We start from the raw sequence: 17,554 nt of genomic DNA, 5'->3' as shown, positions 1-17,554 counted from the left end.
AGGAGAGTTCAGATGTGTGTTGTAGGAGCAATGTGGAGACCTCTGACATACCCCTACATCAGTACCACGGAGGATGCTGATATGAACATTGAGGATGTCTATCAATATTCATAAAAATGCATAGGACACTCTCTATCCAGCTTTAGAGCTGAACCAATGAGACTTCCTATTCATGTCTCATCTGCTTTGAGGAGGGCTCCTAAACATATTGGAAGGGACTCCAGGAAAGGTCCCTGTTAACAGTGTGTGTCCTGTGTTCTTTCCGATGGCTCTGTCCAACCTATATCCTACTTCCAGTTGCCTCAGCTCTTTTTTTTAAAAATTCTTTCTATTGAACAGAAGAGTCACAGTTACATCGTTCGTATACATTGCAAATATTGAACACATACAGTCATATAAAGTACAGATCGTGTGTTAAGATTATTATAACATCTCACACATGCTGCTTCGTGCTTTTGTGGCAGCCTATAGTTTAACGTCCTTTACATTAAGGCAGATCCGGATCACGAGGCACTGTCGGTAATGCACATATTCCCCCCCTGTAAGTTTTCCATCCTCCCCACAATTTGATCCACTTTTTAGGATAACCTCTACGTGCATACACAGTCTTTTCCGCCACCATGGCCCTGTCCATATCTTTACACCATTCCATGTGTGTAGGTGTGGCGGCCCCACCCCAAAGGTGGGCAATGTTTCTTTTAGCTAGCATCATTCCCAGTGTTGCACACGTCTGTGCTGTGGAGTTAAGATCTGTCGCCTCCCAAATATTTAAGATGCAGTGTTTTGGCTCTGGAGGGACCGGTTTCCCGCTAACTCTTGTGATGGTGCTCATGACTGACTTCCAGTATGACATTATTGCGGGGCAGTCCCAGAGTGTATGGAAGAAGGTACCGATCGCCCCAGTTGCCTCAGCTCTTTGATGACACTTTCCTCCTCACTTTGTACCCTTCTTTTATTATTCTTCTTTCCCAGTTGATGAAACCAGAGTTACCCTTGAATCCGGAGACCCCAATGTTCCAGGATCCGATTACATCAATGCCAACTATGTCAAGGTAAGGGAAGATCATATTCGACTTTGAGACATTGCGACTTCTGGATTAGAAAGAACTGATCCCACCAGGTACACCATCTGGTCCAACAGGCATTTGTTGGTGTCCTGTGTCAGCACATTCAGCTTTCCTCCGCCTGTCTCAGTCTCAGGACGAGATGTGGCCAACAGATTGTATTCTAAATGCATTTTTCCCACCTGACCAATTGTGTGTGATCCTGGGCTTTGTCATCTAGTACCTCGTTTTGTTATCCGTCTCAAATATTTGAGGCACTTAGAAACCGGTGAAACAATAGTGGACATTAATCCACATCTTTCTGTCTTTGTGTGTCTGCAGAACCGGTTGGTGAGTCCAAACGAGAATGCCAAGACCTTCATCGCTTGCCAAGGGTGCCTCCTGGCCACAGTCAATGACTTCTGGCAGATGATATGGCAAGAGAACTCCCGGCTCATCGTAATGACTACGCGAGAAGTGGAGAAAGGAAGGGTGAGCCCCAGTCTTAAGTATCCCTTTCACTCCACTGCACTATACAGACTTTGAGATAATTTCATATATATATATATATATATAGATATAGATATAGATATATATGTAGATATAGATATATCTATCAGAAAGGGTATAGATATATGTAATATTAGGATACTAGGGAGTCAGCACCTGGAACCATTGTAATTTTGTGGAATCATTCATTCATTCACTAATACGTCTGTCCATTCTACTAGCCCACTGGTCACCAATCAATCATACCATTTATTCTTCCATTCATCTATGGGATCATGTACGAGCTTCTCAGTCCCTCCATTAATTTATTTATGTCTCGCTCTATTCCTTCACACAGGCTTATATCCACACCCCTTATTCACCTCCCACTTACCACGTGTCAACCCTCTACCCATCTTATCAAGCACCAGATCTATCCACCCACAGTGCATCCTGTCTTCTAGTTATCTATCTGCTCCATCAATATTTTTACCCACCCATCTATTCATCCCTCATGTTTTCACTTGTTCCATCCTTCCATCGGTCCCTCTATCCATCCATTTATCCATTCACTCATCCATCCACACCATCATTATTTCACCCGCAGAGTCAATAAATTGGCTTTCATTCACCCAGCTACATATTCCCTCCCTCTATTTGCCTATCCCTCCACCCCCGCTGACCTGACCCCCATCTGCACGTTCAGCCACTGAACCCTCTAGCATTTCTTCTTCCAGCTATCCTTGCATACCTTTGTCCCTCTGTTCCTTTACCTGCATATCCCTGCAGTCTCCAGCCAGCACCCCGTCCACATATATAGCAGTCAGTCTCCTATTGAACCATCCATTCATTTGGTTCATTGACTGATCTTCCACCCATCATTTATTGACCCGCTGGCCCTTCGTTCTTACTGTACACTTTGGCTGAGTGAATCAATTAATAATTACATTTGTAAGTCTTACACCTCCTGTGAAAAGATCTTTATTCCTGCCTCCTGCCCTGTCCAAAGCCCCTGTACTCTCTTCCTGTCTATTGCGCACTCTCTCTCTCTCACTTCCCCTTTCTGGATCTTTCTCTCTCTCACCGCCCTCACTTCCTCCTTGTGGGTGTCTCTGTCTCTTCCCTCTCTCGCTTCTGACTCTTTTCGCATGCTGTGTCCCAAATACAGTTTCATTTATTTTAAACTTCTTAAAATTCGACTTCCGTGCAAAGATACAGATACCAAAATAAAATCACATTTCAGTCTTGAGCTGCCCTCACAACATACGCCCCACAGTAAGTGATCAGATTGTACGCTCTCATCCGAGGTTATGGCAGAGCGGCAGGAAGTGCAGCGAGTGCTCTATCTGCCAGGAATGAGAGAACGGCAGAAAGTACAATGAGTGTCTATCTGCACGGGATGAGAGAGCAGCAGGAAATGCAGAGAGTGTCCTACCTGCAAGGGATGAGAGAGCAGCAGGAATTGCAGAGAGTGCCCTATCTGCACGGGATGAGAGAGCAGCAGGAAATGCAGAGAGTGTCCTACCTGCAAGGGATGAGAGAGCAGCAGGAATTGCAGAGAGTGTCCTATCTGCAAGGGATGAGCGAGCAGCAGGGATTGCAGAGAGTGTCCTATCTGCAAGGGATGAGCGAGCAGCAGGGATTGCAGAGAGTGTCCTATCTGCAAGGGATGAGAGCAGCAGGGATTGCAGAGAGTGTCCTATCTGCAAGGGATGAGAGAGCAGCAGGGATTGCAGAGAGTGTCCTATCTGCAAGGGATGAGAGCAGCAGGGATTGCAGAGAGTGTCCTATCTGCAAGGGATGAGCGAGCAGCAGGGATTGCAGAGAGTGTCCTATCTGCAAGGGATGAGCGAGCAGCAGGGATTGCAGAGAGTGTCCTATCTGCAAGGGATGAGAGCAGCAGGGATTGCAGAGAGTGTCCTATCTGCAAGGGATGAGAGAGCAGCAGGGATTGCAGAGAGTGTCCTATCTGCAAGGGATGAGAGCAGCAGGGATTGCAGAGAGTGTCCTATCTGCAAGGGATGAGAGAGCAGCATGAATTGCAGAGAGTGTCCTATCTGCAAGGGATGAGAGAGCAGCAGGGATTGCAGAGAGTGCCCTATCTGCAATGAATGAGAGAGCAGCAGGGATTGCAGAGAGTGCCCTATCTGCAAGGGATGAGAGAGCAGCAGGGATTGCAGAGAGTGCCCTATCTCCAAGGGGTGAGAGCAGCAGGAAGTGCAGAGAGTGTCCTATCTGCAAGGGATGAGCGAGCAGCAGGGATTGCAGAGAGTGTCCTATCTGCAAGGGATGAGAGCAGCAGGGATTGCAGAGAGTGTCCTATCTGCAAGGGATGAGCGAGCAGCAGGGATTGCAGAGAGTGTCCTATCTGCAAGGGATGAGCGAGCAGCAGGGATTGCAGAGAGTGTCCTATCTGCAAGGGATGAGAGAGCAGCAGGGATTGCAGAGAGTGTCCTATCTGCACGGGATGAGAGAGCAGCAGGAAATGCAGAGAGTGTCCTACCTGCAAGGGATGAGAGAGCAGCAGGAATTGCAGAGAGTGCCCTATCTGCACGGGATGAGAGAGCAGCAGGAAATGCAGAGAGTGTCCTACCTGCAAGGGATGAGAGAGCAGCAGGAATTGCAGAGAGTGTCCTATCTGCAAGGGATGAGCGAGCAGCAGGGATTGCAGAGAGTGTCCTATCTGCAAGGGATGAGCGAGCAGCAGGGATTGCAGAGAGTGTCCTATCTGCAAGGGATGAGAGCAGCAGGGATTGCAGAGAGTGTCCTATCTGCAAGGGATGAGAGAGCAGCAGGGATTGCAGAGAGTGTCCTATCTGCAAGGGATGAGAGCAGCAGGGATTGCAGAGAGTGTCCTATCTGCAAGGGATGAGCGAGCAGCAGGGATTGCAGAGAGTGTCCTATCTGCAAGGGATGAGCGAGCAGCAGGGATTGCAGAGAGTGTCCTATCTGCAAGGGATGAGAGCAGCAGGGATTGCAGAGAGTGTCCTATCTGCAAGGGATGAGAGAGCAGCAGGGATTGCAGAGAGTGTCCTATCTGCAAGGGATGAGAGCAGCAGGGATTGCAGAGAGTGTCCTATCTGCAAGGGATGAGAGAGCAGCATGAATTGCAGAGAGTGTCCTATCTGCAAGGGATGAGAGAGCAGCAGGGATTGCAGAGAGTGCCCTATCTGCAATGAATGAGAGAGCAGCAGGGATTGCAGAGAGTGCCCTATCTGCAAGGGATGAGAGAGCAGCAGGGATTGCAGAGAGTGCCCTATCTCCAAGGGGTGAGAGCAGCAGGAAGTGCAGAGAGTGTCCTATCTGCAAGGGATGAGCGAGCAGCAGGGATTGCAGAGAGTGTCCTATCTGCAAGGGATGAGAGCAGCAGGGATTGCAGAGAGTGTCCTATCTGCAAGGGATGAGCGAGCAGCAGGGATTGCAGAGAGTGTCCTATCTGCAAGGGATGAGAGCAGCAGGGATTGCAGAGAGTGTCCTATCTGCAAGGGATGAGAGAGCAGCAGGGATTGCAGAGAGTGTCCTATCTGCAAGGGATGAGAGCAGCAGGGATTGCAGAGAGTGTCCTATCTGCAAGGGATGAGAGAGCAGCATGAATTGCAGAGAGTGTCCTATCTGCAAGGGATGAGAGAGCAGCAGGGATTGCAGAGAGTGCCCTATCTGCAATGAATGAGAGAGCAGCAGGGATTGCAGAGAGTGCCCTATCTGCAAGGGATGAGAGAGCAGCAGGGATTGCAGAGAGTGTCCTATCTGCAAGGGATGAGAGAGCAGCAGGGATTGCAGAGAGTGCCCTATCTGCAATGAATGAGAGAGTAGCAGGGATTGCAGAGAGTGCCCTATCTGCAAGGGATGAGAGAGCAGCATGAATTGCAGAGAGTGTCCTATCTGCAGGGGATGAGAGAGCAGCAGGAATTGCAGAGAGTGTCCTATCTGCAGGGGATGAGAGCTGCAGGGATTGCAGAGAGTGTCCTATCTGCAGGGGATGAGAGCTGCAGGAATTGCAGAGAGTGCCCTATCTGCAAGGGATGAGAGAGCAGCAGGGATTGCAGAGAGTGTCCTATCTGCAAGGGATGAGAGAGCAGCAGGGATTGCAGAGAGTGCCCTATCTGCAATGAATGAGAGAGCAGCAGGGATTGCAGAGAGTGCCCTATCTGCAAGGAATGAGAGAGCTGCAGGGATTGCAGAGAGTGTCCTATCTGCAAGGGATGAGAGAGCAGCAGGAAGTGCAGAGAGTGCCCTATCTGCAAGGGATGAGAGCAGCAGGGATTGCAGAGAGTGCCCTATCTGCAATGAATGAGAGAGCAGCAGGGATTGCAGAGAGTGCCCTGTCTGCAAGGAATGAGAGAGCTGCAGGGATTGCAGAGAGTGTCCTATCTGCAAGGGATGAGAGCAGCAGGGATTGCAGAGAGTGCCCTATCTGCAAGGAATGAGAGAGCTGCAGGGATTGCAGAGAGTGTCCTATCTGCAAGGGATGAGAGAGCAGCAGGAAGTGCAGAGAGTGCCCTATCTGCAAGGGATGAGAGCAGCAGGGATTGCAGAGAGTGCCCTATCTGCAAGGGATGAGAGATCAGCAGGATTTGCAGAGAGTGTCCTATCTGCAAGGGATGAGAGAGCAGCAGGGATTGCAGAGAGTGCCCTATCTGCATGGGATGAGAGAGCAGCATGAATTGCAGAGAGTGTCCTATCTGCAGGAGATGAGAGAGCAGCAGGGATTGCAGAGAGTGTCCTACCTGCAAGGGATGAGAGAGCAGCAGGGATTGCAGAGAGTGTCCTATCTGCATGGGATGAGAGAGCAGCAGGGATTGCAGAGAGTGTCCTATCTGCAAGGAATGAGAGAGCAGCAGGGATTGCAGAGAGTGTCCTATCTGCAAGGAATGAGAGAGCTGCAGGGATTGCAGAGAGTGCCCTATCTGCAAAAGATGAGAGAGCAGCAGGGATTGCAGAGAGTGCCCTATCTGCAAGGGATGAGAGAGCAGCAGGGATTGCAGAGAGTGTCCTATCTGCAGGGTATGAGAGAGCTGCAGGGATTGCAGAGAGTGTCCTATCTGCAAGGAATGAGAGATCAGCAGGGATTGCAGAGAGTGTCCTATCTGCAAGGGATGAGAGAGCAGCAGGGATTGCAGAGAGTGCCCTATCTGCAAGGGATGAGAGAGCAGCAGGGATTGCAGAGAGTGCCCTATCTGCAAGGGATGAGAGAGCAGCAGGGATTGCAGAGAGTGCCCTATCTGCAAGGGATGAGAGAGCAGCAGGGATTGCAGAGAGTGTCCTATCTGCAAGGGATGAGAGAGCAGCAGGGATTGCAGAGAGTGCCCTATCTGCAAGGGATGAGAGAGCAGCAGGGATTGCAGAGAGTGCCCTATCTGCAAGGGATGAGAGAGCAGCAGTGATTGCAGAGAGTGTCCTATCTGCAAGAGATGAGAGAGCAGCAGGAATTGCAGAGAGTGTCCTATCTGCAAGGGATGAGAGAGCAGCAGGGATTGCAGAGAGTGCCCTATCTGCAATGAATGAGAGATCAGCAGGATTTGCAGAGAGTGCCCTATCTGCAAGGGATGAGAGAGCAGCAGGGATTGCAGAGAGTGTCCTACCTGCAAGAGATGAGAGAGCAGCAGGAATTGCAGAGAGTGCCCTATCTGCAAGGGATGAGAGAGCAGCAGGGATTACAGAGAGTGCCCTACCTGCAAGAGATGAGAGAGCAGCAGGAATTGCATAGAGTGTCCTATCTGCAAGGGATGAGAGAGCAGCAGGAATTGCATAGAGTGTCCTATCTGCAAGGGATGAGAGAGCAGCAGGAATTGCAGAGAGTGCCCTATCTGCAAGGGATGAGAGAGCAGCAGGAATTGCAGAGAGTGTCCTATCTGCAAGGGATGAGAGAGCAGCAGGAATTGCAGAGAGTGCCCTACCTGCAAGAGATGAGAGAGCTGCAGTGATTGCAGAGAGTGTCCTATCTGCAAGGGATGAGAGATCAGCAGGATTTGCAGAGAGTGCCCTATCTGCATGGGATGAGAGAGCAGCAGGGATTGCAGAGAGTGTCCTTTCTGAAAAGGGATGAGAGAGCAGCAGGGATTGCAGAGAGTGTCCTTTCTGAAAAGGGATGAGATCAGCAGGGATTGCAGAGAGTGTCCTATCTGCAAGAGATGAGAGAGCAGCAGGGATTGCAGAGAGTGTCCTATCTGCATGGGATTAGAGAGCAGCAGGGATTGCAGAGAGTGTCCTATCTGCAAGGGATGAGAGCAGCAGGGATTGCAGAGAGTGTCCTATCTGCAAGGGATGAGAGAGCAGCAGGAATTGCAGAGAGTGCCCTATCTGCAAGGGATGAGAGAGCAGCAGGGATTGCAGAGAGTGCCCTATCTGCAATGAATGAGAGAGCAGCAGGGATTGCAGAGAGTGTCCTATCTGCAAGGGATGAGAGATCAGCAGGATTTGCAGAGAGTGTCCTATCTGCAAGGGATGAGAGAGCAGCAGGAATTGCAGAGAGTGTCCTATCTGCAAGGGATGAGAGAGCAGCAGGGATTGCAGAGAGTGCCCTATCTGCAAGGGATGAGAGATCAGCAGGATTTGCAGAGAGTGTCCTATCTGCAAGGGATGAGAGAGCAGCAGGGATTGCAGAGAGTGCCCTATCTGCAAGGGATGAGAGAGCAGCAGGAATTGCAGAGAGTGCCCTATCTGCAAGGGATGAGAGAGCAGCAGGGATTGCAGAGAGTGCCCTATCTGCAATGAATGAGAGAGCAGCAGGGATTGCAGAGAGTGCCCTATCTGCAAGGAATGAGAGAGCTGCAGGGATTGCAGAGAGTGTCCTATCTGCAAGGGATGAGAGAGCAGCAGGAAGTGCAGAGAGTGCCCTATCTGCAAGGGATGAGAGCAGCAGGGATTGCAGAGAGTGCCCTATCTGCAAGAGATGAGAGAGCAGCAGGGATTGCAGAGAGTGTCCTACCTGCACGGGATGAGAGAGCAGCAGGGATTGCAGAGAGTGTCCTATCTGCAAGGAATGAGAGAGCAGCAGGGATTGCAGAGAGTGTCCTATCTGCAAGGAATGAGAGAGCGGCAGGGATTGCAGAGAGTGTCCTATCTGCAAGGGATGAGAGAGCAGCAGGGATTGCAGAGAGTGTCCTATCTGCAGGGGATGAGAGAGCTGCAGGGATTGCAGAGAGTGTCCTATCTGCAAGGAATGAGAGATCAGCAGGGATTGCAGAGAGTGTCCTATCTGCAAGGGATGAGAGAGCAGCAGGGATTGCAGAGAGTGTCCTACCTGCAAGGGATGAGAGAGCAGCAGGAATTGCAGAGAGTGTCCTATCTGCAAGAGATGAGAGAGCAGCAGGGATTGCAGAGAGTGCCCTATCTGCAAGGGATGAGAGATCAGCAGGATTTGCAGAGAGTGCCCTATCTGCATGGGATGAGAGAGCAGCAGGGATTGCAGAGAGTGTCCTATCTGAAAAGGGATGAGAGAACAGCAGGGATTGCAGAGAGTGTCCTATCTGCAAGGGATGAGAGCAGCAGGGATTGCAGAGAGTGTCCTATCTGCAAGGGATGAGAGAGCAGCAGGGATTGCAGAGAGTGTCCTATCTGCAAGGGATGAGAGCAGCAGGGATTGCAGAGAGTGTCCTATCTGCAAGGGATGAGAGAGCAGCAGGAATTGCAGAGAGTGCCCTATCTGCAAGGGATGGGAGATCAGCAGGATTTGCAGAGAGTGTCCTATCTGCAAGGGATGAGAGAGCAGGGATTGCAGAGAGTGTCCTATCTGCAAGGGATGAGAGAGCAGCAGGGATTGCAGAGAGTGTCCTATCTGCAAGGGATGAGAGAGCAGCATGAATTGCAGAGAGTGTCCTATCTGCAAGGGATGAGAGAGCAGCAGGGATTGCAGAGAGTGCCCTATCTGCAATGAATGAGAGAGCAGCAGGGATTGCAGAGAGTGCCCTATCTGCAAGGGATGAGAGAGCCGCAGGGATTGCAGAGAGTGCCCTATCTGCATGGGATGAGAGAGCAGCAGGGATTGCAGAGAGTGTCCTATCTGCAAGGGATGAGAGAGCAGCAGGGATTGCAGAGAGTGCCCTATCTGCAATGAATGAGAGAGCAGCAGGGATTGCAGAGAGTGCCCTATCTGCAAGGAATGAGAGAGCTGCAGGGATTGCAGAGAGTGTCCTATCTGCAAGGGATGAGAGAGCAGCAGGAAGTGCAGAGAGTGCCCTATCTGCAAGGGATGAGAGCAGCAGGGATTGCAGAGAGTGCCCTATCTGCAAGAGATGAGAGAGCAGCAGGGATTGCAGAGAGTGTCCTACCTGCACGGGATGAGAGAGCAGCAGGGATTGCAGAGAGTGTCCTATCTGCAAGGAATGAGAGAGCAGCAGGGATTGCAGAGAGTGTCCTATCTGCAAGGAATGAGAGAGCTGCAGGGATTGCAGAGAGTGCCCTATCTGCAAGAGATGAGAGAGCAGCAGGGATTGCAGAGAGTGCCCTATCTGCAAGGGATGAGAGAGCAGCAGGGATTGCAGAGAGTGTCCTATCTGCAGGGGATGAGAGAGCTGCAGGGATTGCAGAGAGTGTCCTATCTGCAAGGAATGAGAGATCAGCAGGGATTGCAGAGAGTGTCCTATCTGCATGGGATGAGAGAGCAGCAGGGATTGCAGAGAGTGCCCTATCTGCAAGGGATGAGAGAGCAGCAGGGATTGCAGAGAGTGCCCTATCTGCAAGGGATGAGAGATCAGCAGGATTTGCAGAGAGTGCCCTATCTGCAAGGGATGAGAGAGCAGCAGGTATTGCAGAGAGTGTCCTACCTGCAAGGGATGAGAGAGCAGCAGGAATTGCAGAGAGTGCCCTATCTGCAAGGGATGAGAGAGCAGCAGGGATTACAGAGAGTGCCCTACCTGCAAGAGATGAGAGAGCTGCAGTGATTGCAGAGAGTGTCCTATCTGCAAGGGATGAGAGATCAGCAGGATTTGCAGAGAGTGTCCTATCTGCAAGGGATGAGAGAGCAGCAGGGATTGCATAGAGTGCCCTATCTGCATGGGATGAGAGAGCAGCAGGGATTGCAGAGAGTGTCCTATCTGCAAGGGATGAGAGAGCAGCAGGGATTGCAGAGAGTGCCCTATCTGCAAGGGATGAGATCAGCAGGGATTGCAGAGAGTGTCCTATCTGCAAGGGATGAGAGAGCAGCAGGAATTGCAGAGAGTGTCCTTTCTGAAAAGGGATGAGAGAGCAGCAGGGATTGCAGAGAGTGTCCTATCTGCAAGGGATGAGAGCAGCAGGAATTGCAGAGAGTGTCCTTTCTGAAAAGGGATGAGAGAGCAGCAGGGATTGCAGAGAGTGTCCTATCTGCAAGGGATGAGAGCAGCAGGGATTGCAGAGAGTGTCCTATCTGCAAGGGATGAGAGAGCAGCAGGATTTGCAGAGAGTGTCCTATCTGCAAGGGATGAGAGAGCAGCAGGATTTGCAGAGAGTGTCCTATCTGCAAGGGATGAGAGCAGCAGGGATTGCAGAGAGTGTCCTATCTGCAAGGGATGAGAGAGCAGCAGGATTTGCAGAGAGTGTCCTATCTGCAAGGGATGAGAGAGCAGCAGGAATTGCAGAGAGTGTCCTATCTGCAAGGGATGAGAGAGCAGCAGGGATTGCAGAGAGTGCCCTATCTGCAAGGGATGAGAGATCAGCAGGATTTGCAGAGAGTGTCCTATCTGCAAGGGATGAGAGAGCAGCAGGGATTGCAGAGAGTGCCCTATCTGCAAGGGATGAGAGAGCAGCAGGAATTGCAGAGAGTGCCCTATCTGCAAGGGATGAGAGAGCAGCAGGGATTGCAGAGAGTGCCCTATCTGCAATGAATGAGAGAGCAGCAGGGATTGCAGAGAGTGCCCTATCTGCAAGGAATGAGAGAGCTGCAGGGATTGCAGAGAGTGTCCTATCTGCAAGGGATGAGAGAGCAGCAGGAAGTGCAGAGAGTGCCCTATCTGCAAGGGATGAGAGCAGCAGGGATTGCAGAGAGTGCCCTATCTGCAAGAGATGAGAGAGCAGCAGGGATTGCAGAGAGTGTCCTACCTGCACGGGATGAGAGAGCAGCAGGGATTGCAGAGAGTGTCCTATCTGCAAGGAATGAGAGAGCAGCAGGGATTGCAGATAGTGTCCTATCTGCAAGGAATGAGAGAGCGGCAGGGATTGCAGAGAGTGTCCTATCTGCAAGGGATGAGAGAGCAGCAGGGATTGCAGAGAGTGTCCTATCTGCAGGGGATGAGAGAGCTGCAGGGATTGCAGAGAGTGTCCTATCTGCAAGGAATGAGAGATCAGCAGGGATTGCAGAGAGTGTCCTATCTGCATGGGATGAGAGAGCAGCAGGGATTGCAGAGAGTGCCCTATCTGCAAGGGATGAGAGAGCAGCAGGGATTGCAGAGAGTGCCCTATCTGCAAGGGATGAGAGATCAGCAGGATTTGCAGAGAGTGCCCTATCTGCAAGGGATGAGAGAGCAGCAGGGATTGCAGAGAGTGTCCTACCTGCAAGGGATGAGAGAGCAGCAGGAATTGCAGAGAGTGTCCTATCTGCAAGAGATGAGAGAGCAGCAGGGATTGCAGAGAGTGCCCTATCTGCAAGGGATGAGAGATCAGCAGAATTTGCAGAGAGTGCCCTATCTGCATGGGATGAGAGAGCAGCAGGGATTGCAGAGAGTGTCCTATCTGAAAAGGGATGAGAGAACAGCAGGGATTGCAGAGAGTGTCCTATCTGCAAGGGATGAGAGCAGCAGGGATTGCAGAGAGTGTCCTATCTGCAAGGGATGAGAGAGCAGCAGGAATTGCAGAGAGTGCCCTATCTGCAAGGGATGGGAGATCAGCAGGATTTGCAGAGAGTGTCCTATCTGCAAGGGATGAGAGAGCTGCAGGGATTGCAGAGAGTGCCCTATCTGCAAGGGATGAGAGATCAGCAGGATTTGCAGAGAGTGTCCTATCTGCAAGGGATGAGAGAGCTGCAGGAATTGCAGAGAGTGTCCTATCTGCAAGGGATGAGAGCAGCAGGAAGTGCAGAGAGTGTCCTATCTGCATGGGATGAGAGAGCAGCAGGGATTGCAGAGAGTGCCCTATCTGCAAGGGATGAGAGAGCAGCAGGGATTGCAGAGAGTGCCCTATCTGCAAGGGATGAGAGATCAGCAGGATTTGCAGAGAGTGCCCTATCTGCAAGGGATGAGAGAGCAGCAGGGATTGCAGAGAGTGTCCTACCTGCAAGGGATGAGAGAGCAGCAGGAATTGCAGAGAGTGTCCTATCTGCAAGAGATGAGAGAGCAGCAGGGATTGCAGAGAGTGCCCTATCTGCAAGGGATGAGAGATCAGCAGGATTTGCAGAGAGTGCCCTATCTGCATGGGATGAGAGAGCAGCAGGGATTGCAGAGAGTGTCCTATCTGAAAAGGGATGAGAGAACAGCAGGGATTGCAGAGAGTGTCCTATCTGCAAGGGATGAGAGCAGCAGGGATTGCAGAGAGTGTCCTATCTGCAAGGGATGAGAGAGCAGCAGGAATTGCAGAGAGTGCCCTATCTGCAAGGGATGGGAGATCAGCAGGATTTGCAGAGAGTGTCCTATCTGCAAGGGATGAGAGAGCTGCAGGGATTGCAGAGAGTGCCCTATCTGCAAGGGATGAGAGATCAGCAGGATTTGCAGAGAGTGTCCTATCTGCAAGGGATGAGAGAGCTGCAGGAATTGCAGAGAGTGTCCTATCTGCAAGGGATGAGAGCAGCAGGAAGTGCAGAGAGTGCCCTATCTGAAAAGGGATGAGATCAGCAGGGATTGCAGAGAGTGTCCTATCTGCAAGGGATGAGATCAGCTGGAATTGCAGAGAGTGTCCTATCTGCAAGGGATGAGAGAGCAGCAGGAATTGCAGAGAGTGCCCTATCTGCAAGGAATGAGAGAGCAGCAGGAATTGCAGAGAGTGCCCTATCTGCAAGGGATGAGAGAGCAGCAGGGATTGCAGAGAGTGTCCTATCTGCAAGGGATGAGAGAGCAGCAGTGATTGCAGAGAGTGTCCTATCTGCAAGAGATGAGAGAGCAGCAGGAATTGCAGAGAGTGTCCTATCTGAAAAGGGATGAGAGAGCAGCAGGATTTGCAGAGAGTGTCCTATCTGCAAGGGATGAGAGAGCAGCAGGAATTGCAGAGAGTGTCCTATCTGCAAGGGATGAGAGAGCAGCAGGGATTGCAGAGAGTGCCCTATCTGCAAGGGATGAGAGATCAGCAGGATTTGCAGAGAGTGTCCTATCTGCAAGGGATGAGAGAGCTGCAGGAATTGCAGAGAGTGTCCTATCTGCAAGGGATGAGAGCAGCAGGAAGTGCAGAGAGTGCCCTATCTGAAAAGGGATGAGATCAGCAGGGATTGCAGAGAGTGTCCTATCTGCAAGGGATGAGATCAGCTGGAATTGCAGAGAGTGTCCTATCTGCAAGGGATGAGAGAGCAGCAGGAATTGCAGAGAGTGCCCTATCTGCAAGGAATGAGAGAGCAGCAGGAATTGCAGAGAGTGCCCTATCTGCAAGGAATGAGAGAGCAGCAGGAATTGCAGAGAGTGCCCTATCTGCAAGGGATGAGAGAGCAGCAGGGATTGCAGAGAGTGTCCTATCTGCAAGGGATGAGAGAGCAGCAGGGATTGCAGAGAGTGTCCTATCTGCAAGAGATGAGAGAGCAGCAGGAATTGCAGAGAGTGCCCTATCGGCATGGGATGAGAGAGCAGCAGGGATTGCAGAGAGTGTCCTATCTGCAAGGGATGAGAGAGCAGCAGGGATTGCAGAGAGTGTCCTATCTGCAAGAGATGAGAGGGCAGCAGCAATTGCAGAGAGTGCCCTATCTGCATGGGATGAGAGAGCAGCAGGGATTGCAGAGAGTGTCCTATCTGCAAGAGATGAGAGAGCAGCAGGAATTGCAGAGAGTGTCCTATCTGAAAAGGGATGAGAGAGCAGCAGGAATTGCAGAGAGTGCCCTATCGGCATGGGATGGGAGAGCAGCAGGGATTGCAGAGAGTGTCCTATCTGCAAGGGATGAGAGAGCAGCAGGGATTGCAGAGAGTGTCCTATCTGCAAGAGATGAGAGAGCAGCAGGAATTGCAGAGAGTGCCCTATCTGCATGGGATGAGAGAGCAGCAGGGATTGCAGAGAGTGTCCCATCTGCAAGAGATGAGAGAGCAGCAGGAATTGCAGAGAGTGTCCTATCTGAAAAGGGATGAGAGAGCAGCAGGGATTGCAGAGAGTGTCCTATCTGCAGGGGATGAGAGAGCTGCAGGGATTGCAGACAGTGTCCTATCTGCAAGGGATGAGAGAGCAGCAGGGATTGCAGAGAGTGTCCTATCTGCAAGAGATGAGAGATCAGCAGGATTTGCAGAGAGTGTCCTATCTGCAAGGGATGAGAGAGCAGCAGGGATTGCATAGAGTGCCCTATCTGCATGGGATGAGAGAGCAGCAGGGATTGCAGAGAGTGTCCTATCTGCAAGGGATGAGAGAGCAGCAGGGATTGCAGAGAGTGCCCTATCTGCAAGGGATGAGATCAGCAGGGATTGCAGAGAGTGTCCTATCTGCAAGGGATGAGAGAGCAGCAGGAATTGCAGAGAGTGTCCTTTCTGAAAAGGGATGAGAGAGCAGCAGGGATTGCAGAGAGTGTCCTATCTGCAAGGGATGAGAGCAGCAGGAATTGCAGAGAGTGTCCTTTCTGAAAAGGGATGAGAGAGCAGCAGGGATTGCAGAGAGTGTCCTATCTGCAAGGGATGAGAGCAGCAGGGATTGCAGAGAGTGTCCTATCTGCAAGGGATGAGAGAGCAGCAGGATTTGCAGAGAGTGTCCTATCTGCAAGGGATGAGAGAGCAGCAGGATTTGCAGAGAGTGTCCTATCTGCAAGGGATGAGAGCAGCAGGGATTGCAGAGAGTGTCCTATCTGCAAGGGATGAGAGAGCAGCAGGATTTGCAGAGAGTGTCCTATCTGCAAGGGATGAGAGAGCAGCAGGAATTGCAGAGAGTGTCCTATCTGCAAGGGATGAGAGAGCAGCAGGGATTGCAGAGAGTGCCCTATCTGCAAGGGATGAGAGATCAGCAGGATTTGCAGAGAGTGTCCTATCTGCAAGGGATGAGAGAGCAGCAGGGATTGCAGAGAGTGCCCTATCTGCAAGGGATGAGAGAGCAGCAGGAATTGCAGAGAGTGCCCTATCTGCAAGGGATGAGAGAGCAGCAGGGATTGCAGAGAGTGCCCTATCTGCAATGAATGAGAGAGCAGCAGGGATTGCAGAGAGTGCCCTATCTGCAAGGAATGAGAGAGCTGCAGGGATTGCAGAGAGTGTCCTATCTGCAAGGGATGAGAGAGCAGCAGGAAGTGCAGAGAGTGCCCTATCTGCAAGTGATGAGAGCAGCAGGGATTGCAGAGAGTGCCCTATCTGCAAGAGATGAGAGAGCAGCAGGGATTGCAGAGAGTGTCCTACCTGCACGGGATGAGAGAGCAGCAGGGATTGCAGAGAGTGTCCTATCTGCAAGGAATGAGAGAGCAGCAGGAATTGCAGAGAGTGTCCTACCTGCACGGGATGAGAGAGCAGCAGGGATTGCAGAGAGTGTCCTATCTGCAAGGAATGAGAGAGCAGCAGGGATTGCAGATAGTGTCCTATCTGCAAGGAATGAGAGAGCGGCAGGGATTGCAGAGAGTGTCCTATCTGCAAGGGATGAGAGAGCAGCAGGGATTGCAGAGAGTGTCCTATCTGCAGGGGATGAGAGAGCTGCAGGGATTGCAGAGAGTGTCCTATCTGCAAGGAATGAGAGATCAGCAGGGATTGCAGAGAGTGTCCTATCTGCATGGGATGAGAGAGCAGCAGGGATTGCAGAGAGTGCCCTATCTGCAAGGGATGAGAGAGCAGCAGGGATTGCAGAGAGTGCCCTATCTGCAAGGGATGAGAGATCAGCAGGATTTGCAGAGAGTGCCCTATCTGCAAGGGATGAGAGAGCAGCAGGGATTGCAGAGAGTGTCCTACCTGCAAGGGATGAGAGAGCAGCAGGAATTGCAGAGAGTGTCCTATCTGCAAGAGATGAGAGAGCAGCAGGGATTGCAGAGAGTGCCCTATCTGCAAGGGATGAGAGATCAGCAGAATTTGCAGAGAGTGCCCTATCTGCATGGGATGAGAGAGCAGCAGGGATTGCAGAGAGTGTCCTATCTGAAAAGGGATGAGAGAACAGCAGGGATTGCAGAGAGTGTCCTATCTGCAAGGGATGAGAGCAGCAGGGATTGCAGAGAGTGTCCTATCTGCAAGGGATGAGAGAGCAGCAGGAATTGCAGAGAGTGCCCTATCTGCAAGGGATGGGAGATCAGCAGGATTTGCAGAGAGTGTCCTATCTGCAAGGGATGAGAGAGCTGCAGGGATTGCAGAGAGTGCCCTATCTGCAAGGGATGAGAGATCAGCAGGATTTGCAGAGAGTGTCCTATCTGCAAGGGATGAGAGAGCTGCAGGAATTGCAGAGAGTGTCCTATCTGCAAGGGATGAGAGCAGCAGGAAGTGCAGAGAGTGTCCTATCTGCATGGGATGAGAGAGCAGCAGGGATTGCAGAGAGTGCCCTATCTGCAAGGGATGAGAGAGCAGCAGGGATTGCAGAGAGTGCCCTATCTGCAAGGGATGAGAGATCAGCAGGATTTGCAGAGAGTGCCCTATCTGCAAGGGATGAGAGAGCAGCAGGGATTGCAGAGAGTGTCCTACCTGCAAGGGATGAGAGAGCAGCAGGAATTGCAGAGAGTGTCCTATCTGCAAGAGATGAGAGAGCAGCAGGGATTGCAGAGAGTGCCCTATCTGCAAGGGATGAGAGATCAGCAGGATTTGCAGAGAGTGCCCTATCTGCATGGGATGAGAGAGCAGCAGGGATTGCAGAGAGTGTCCTATCTGAAAAGGGATGAGAGAACAGCAGGGATTGCAGAGAGTGTCCTATCTGCAAGGGATGAGAGCAGCAGGGATTGCAGAGAGTGTCCTATCTGCAAGGGATGAGAGAGCAGCAGGAATTGCAGAGAGTGCCCTATCTGCAAGGGATGGGAGATCAGCAGGATTTGCAGAGAGTGTCCT

The 17,554-nt window shown here is 51.4% G+C and overlaps 2 protein-coding genes across 8 annotated transcripts in view; both read left to right on the top strand.

The window, feature by feature from the left end:
* Nucleotides 1–17,554, top strand: part of LOC144768106 (tyrosine-protein phosphatase non-receptor type 6-like) — an 848,841-nt gene that overhangs the window by 726,321 nt on the left and 104,966 nt on the right. The gene's annotated exons all lie outside the window — the stretch shown is intronic.
* The window catches only part of LOC144768104 (tyrosine-protein phosphatase non-receptor type 6-like), a 269,710-nt gene that overhangs the window by 147,190 nt on the left and 104,966 nt on the right, over nucleotides 1–17,554 (top strand). For all 7 annotated transcript variants that reach the window (XM_078651506.1, XM_078651510.1, XM_078651509.1 and 4 more), the window contains 2 exons: nucleotides 973–1,052; nucleotides 1,386–1,535. In XM_078651506.1, the coding sequence (XP_078507632.1) occupies nucleotides 973–1,052; nucleotides 1,386–1,535 (230 nt within the window). The remainder of the gene's footprint in view (nucleotides 1–972; nucleotides 1,053–1,385; nucleotides 1,536–17,554) is intronic.

The sequence above is a fragment of the Lissotriton helveticus genome, chromosome 7 (assembly GCF_964261635.1).
Source record: "Lissotriton helveticus chromosome 7, aLisHel1.1, whole genome shotgun sequence".
NCBI classification, from domain to species: Eukaryota; Metazoa; Chordata; class Amphibia; order Caudata; family Salamandridae; genus Lissotriton; species Lissotriton helveticus.
The sequence above is the reverse complement of the archived record's forward strand: the minus strand, read 5'-3'. Positions and strand labels throughout refer to the sequence as shown.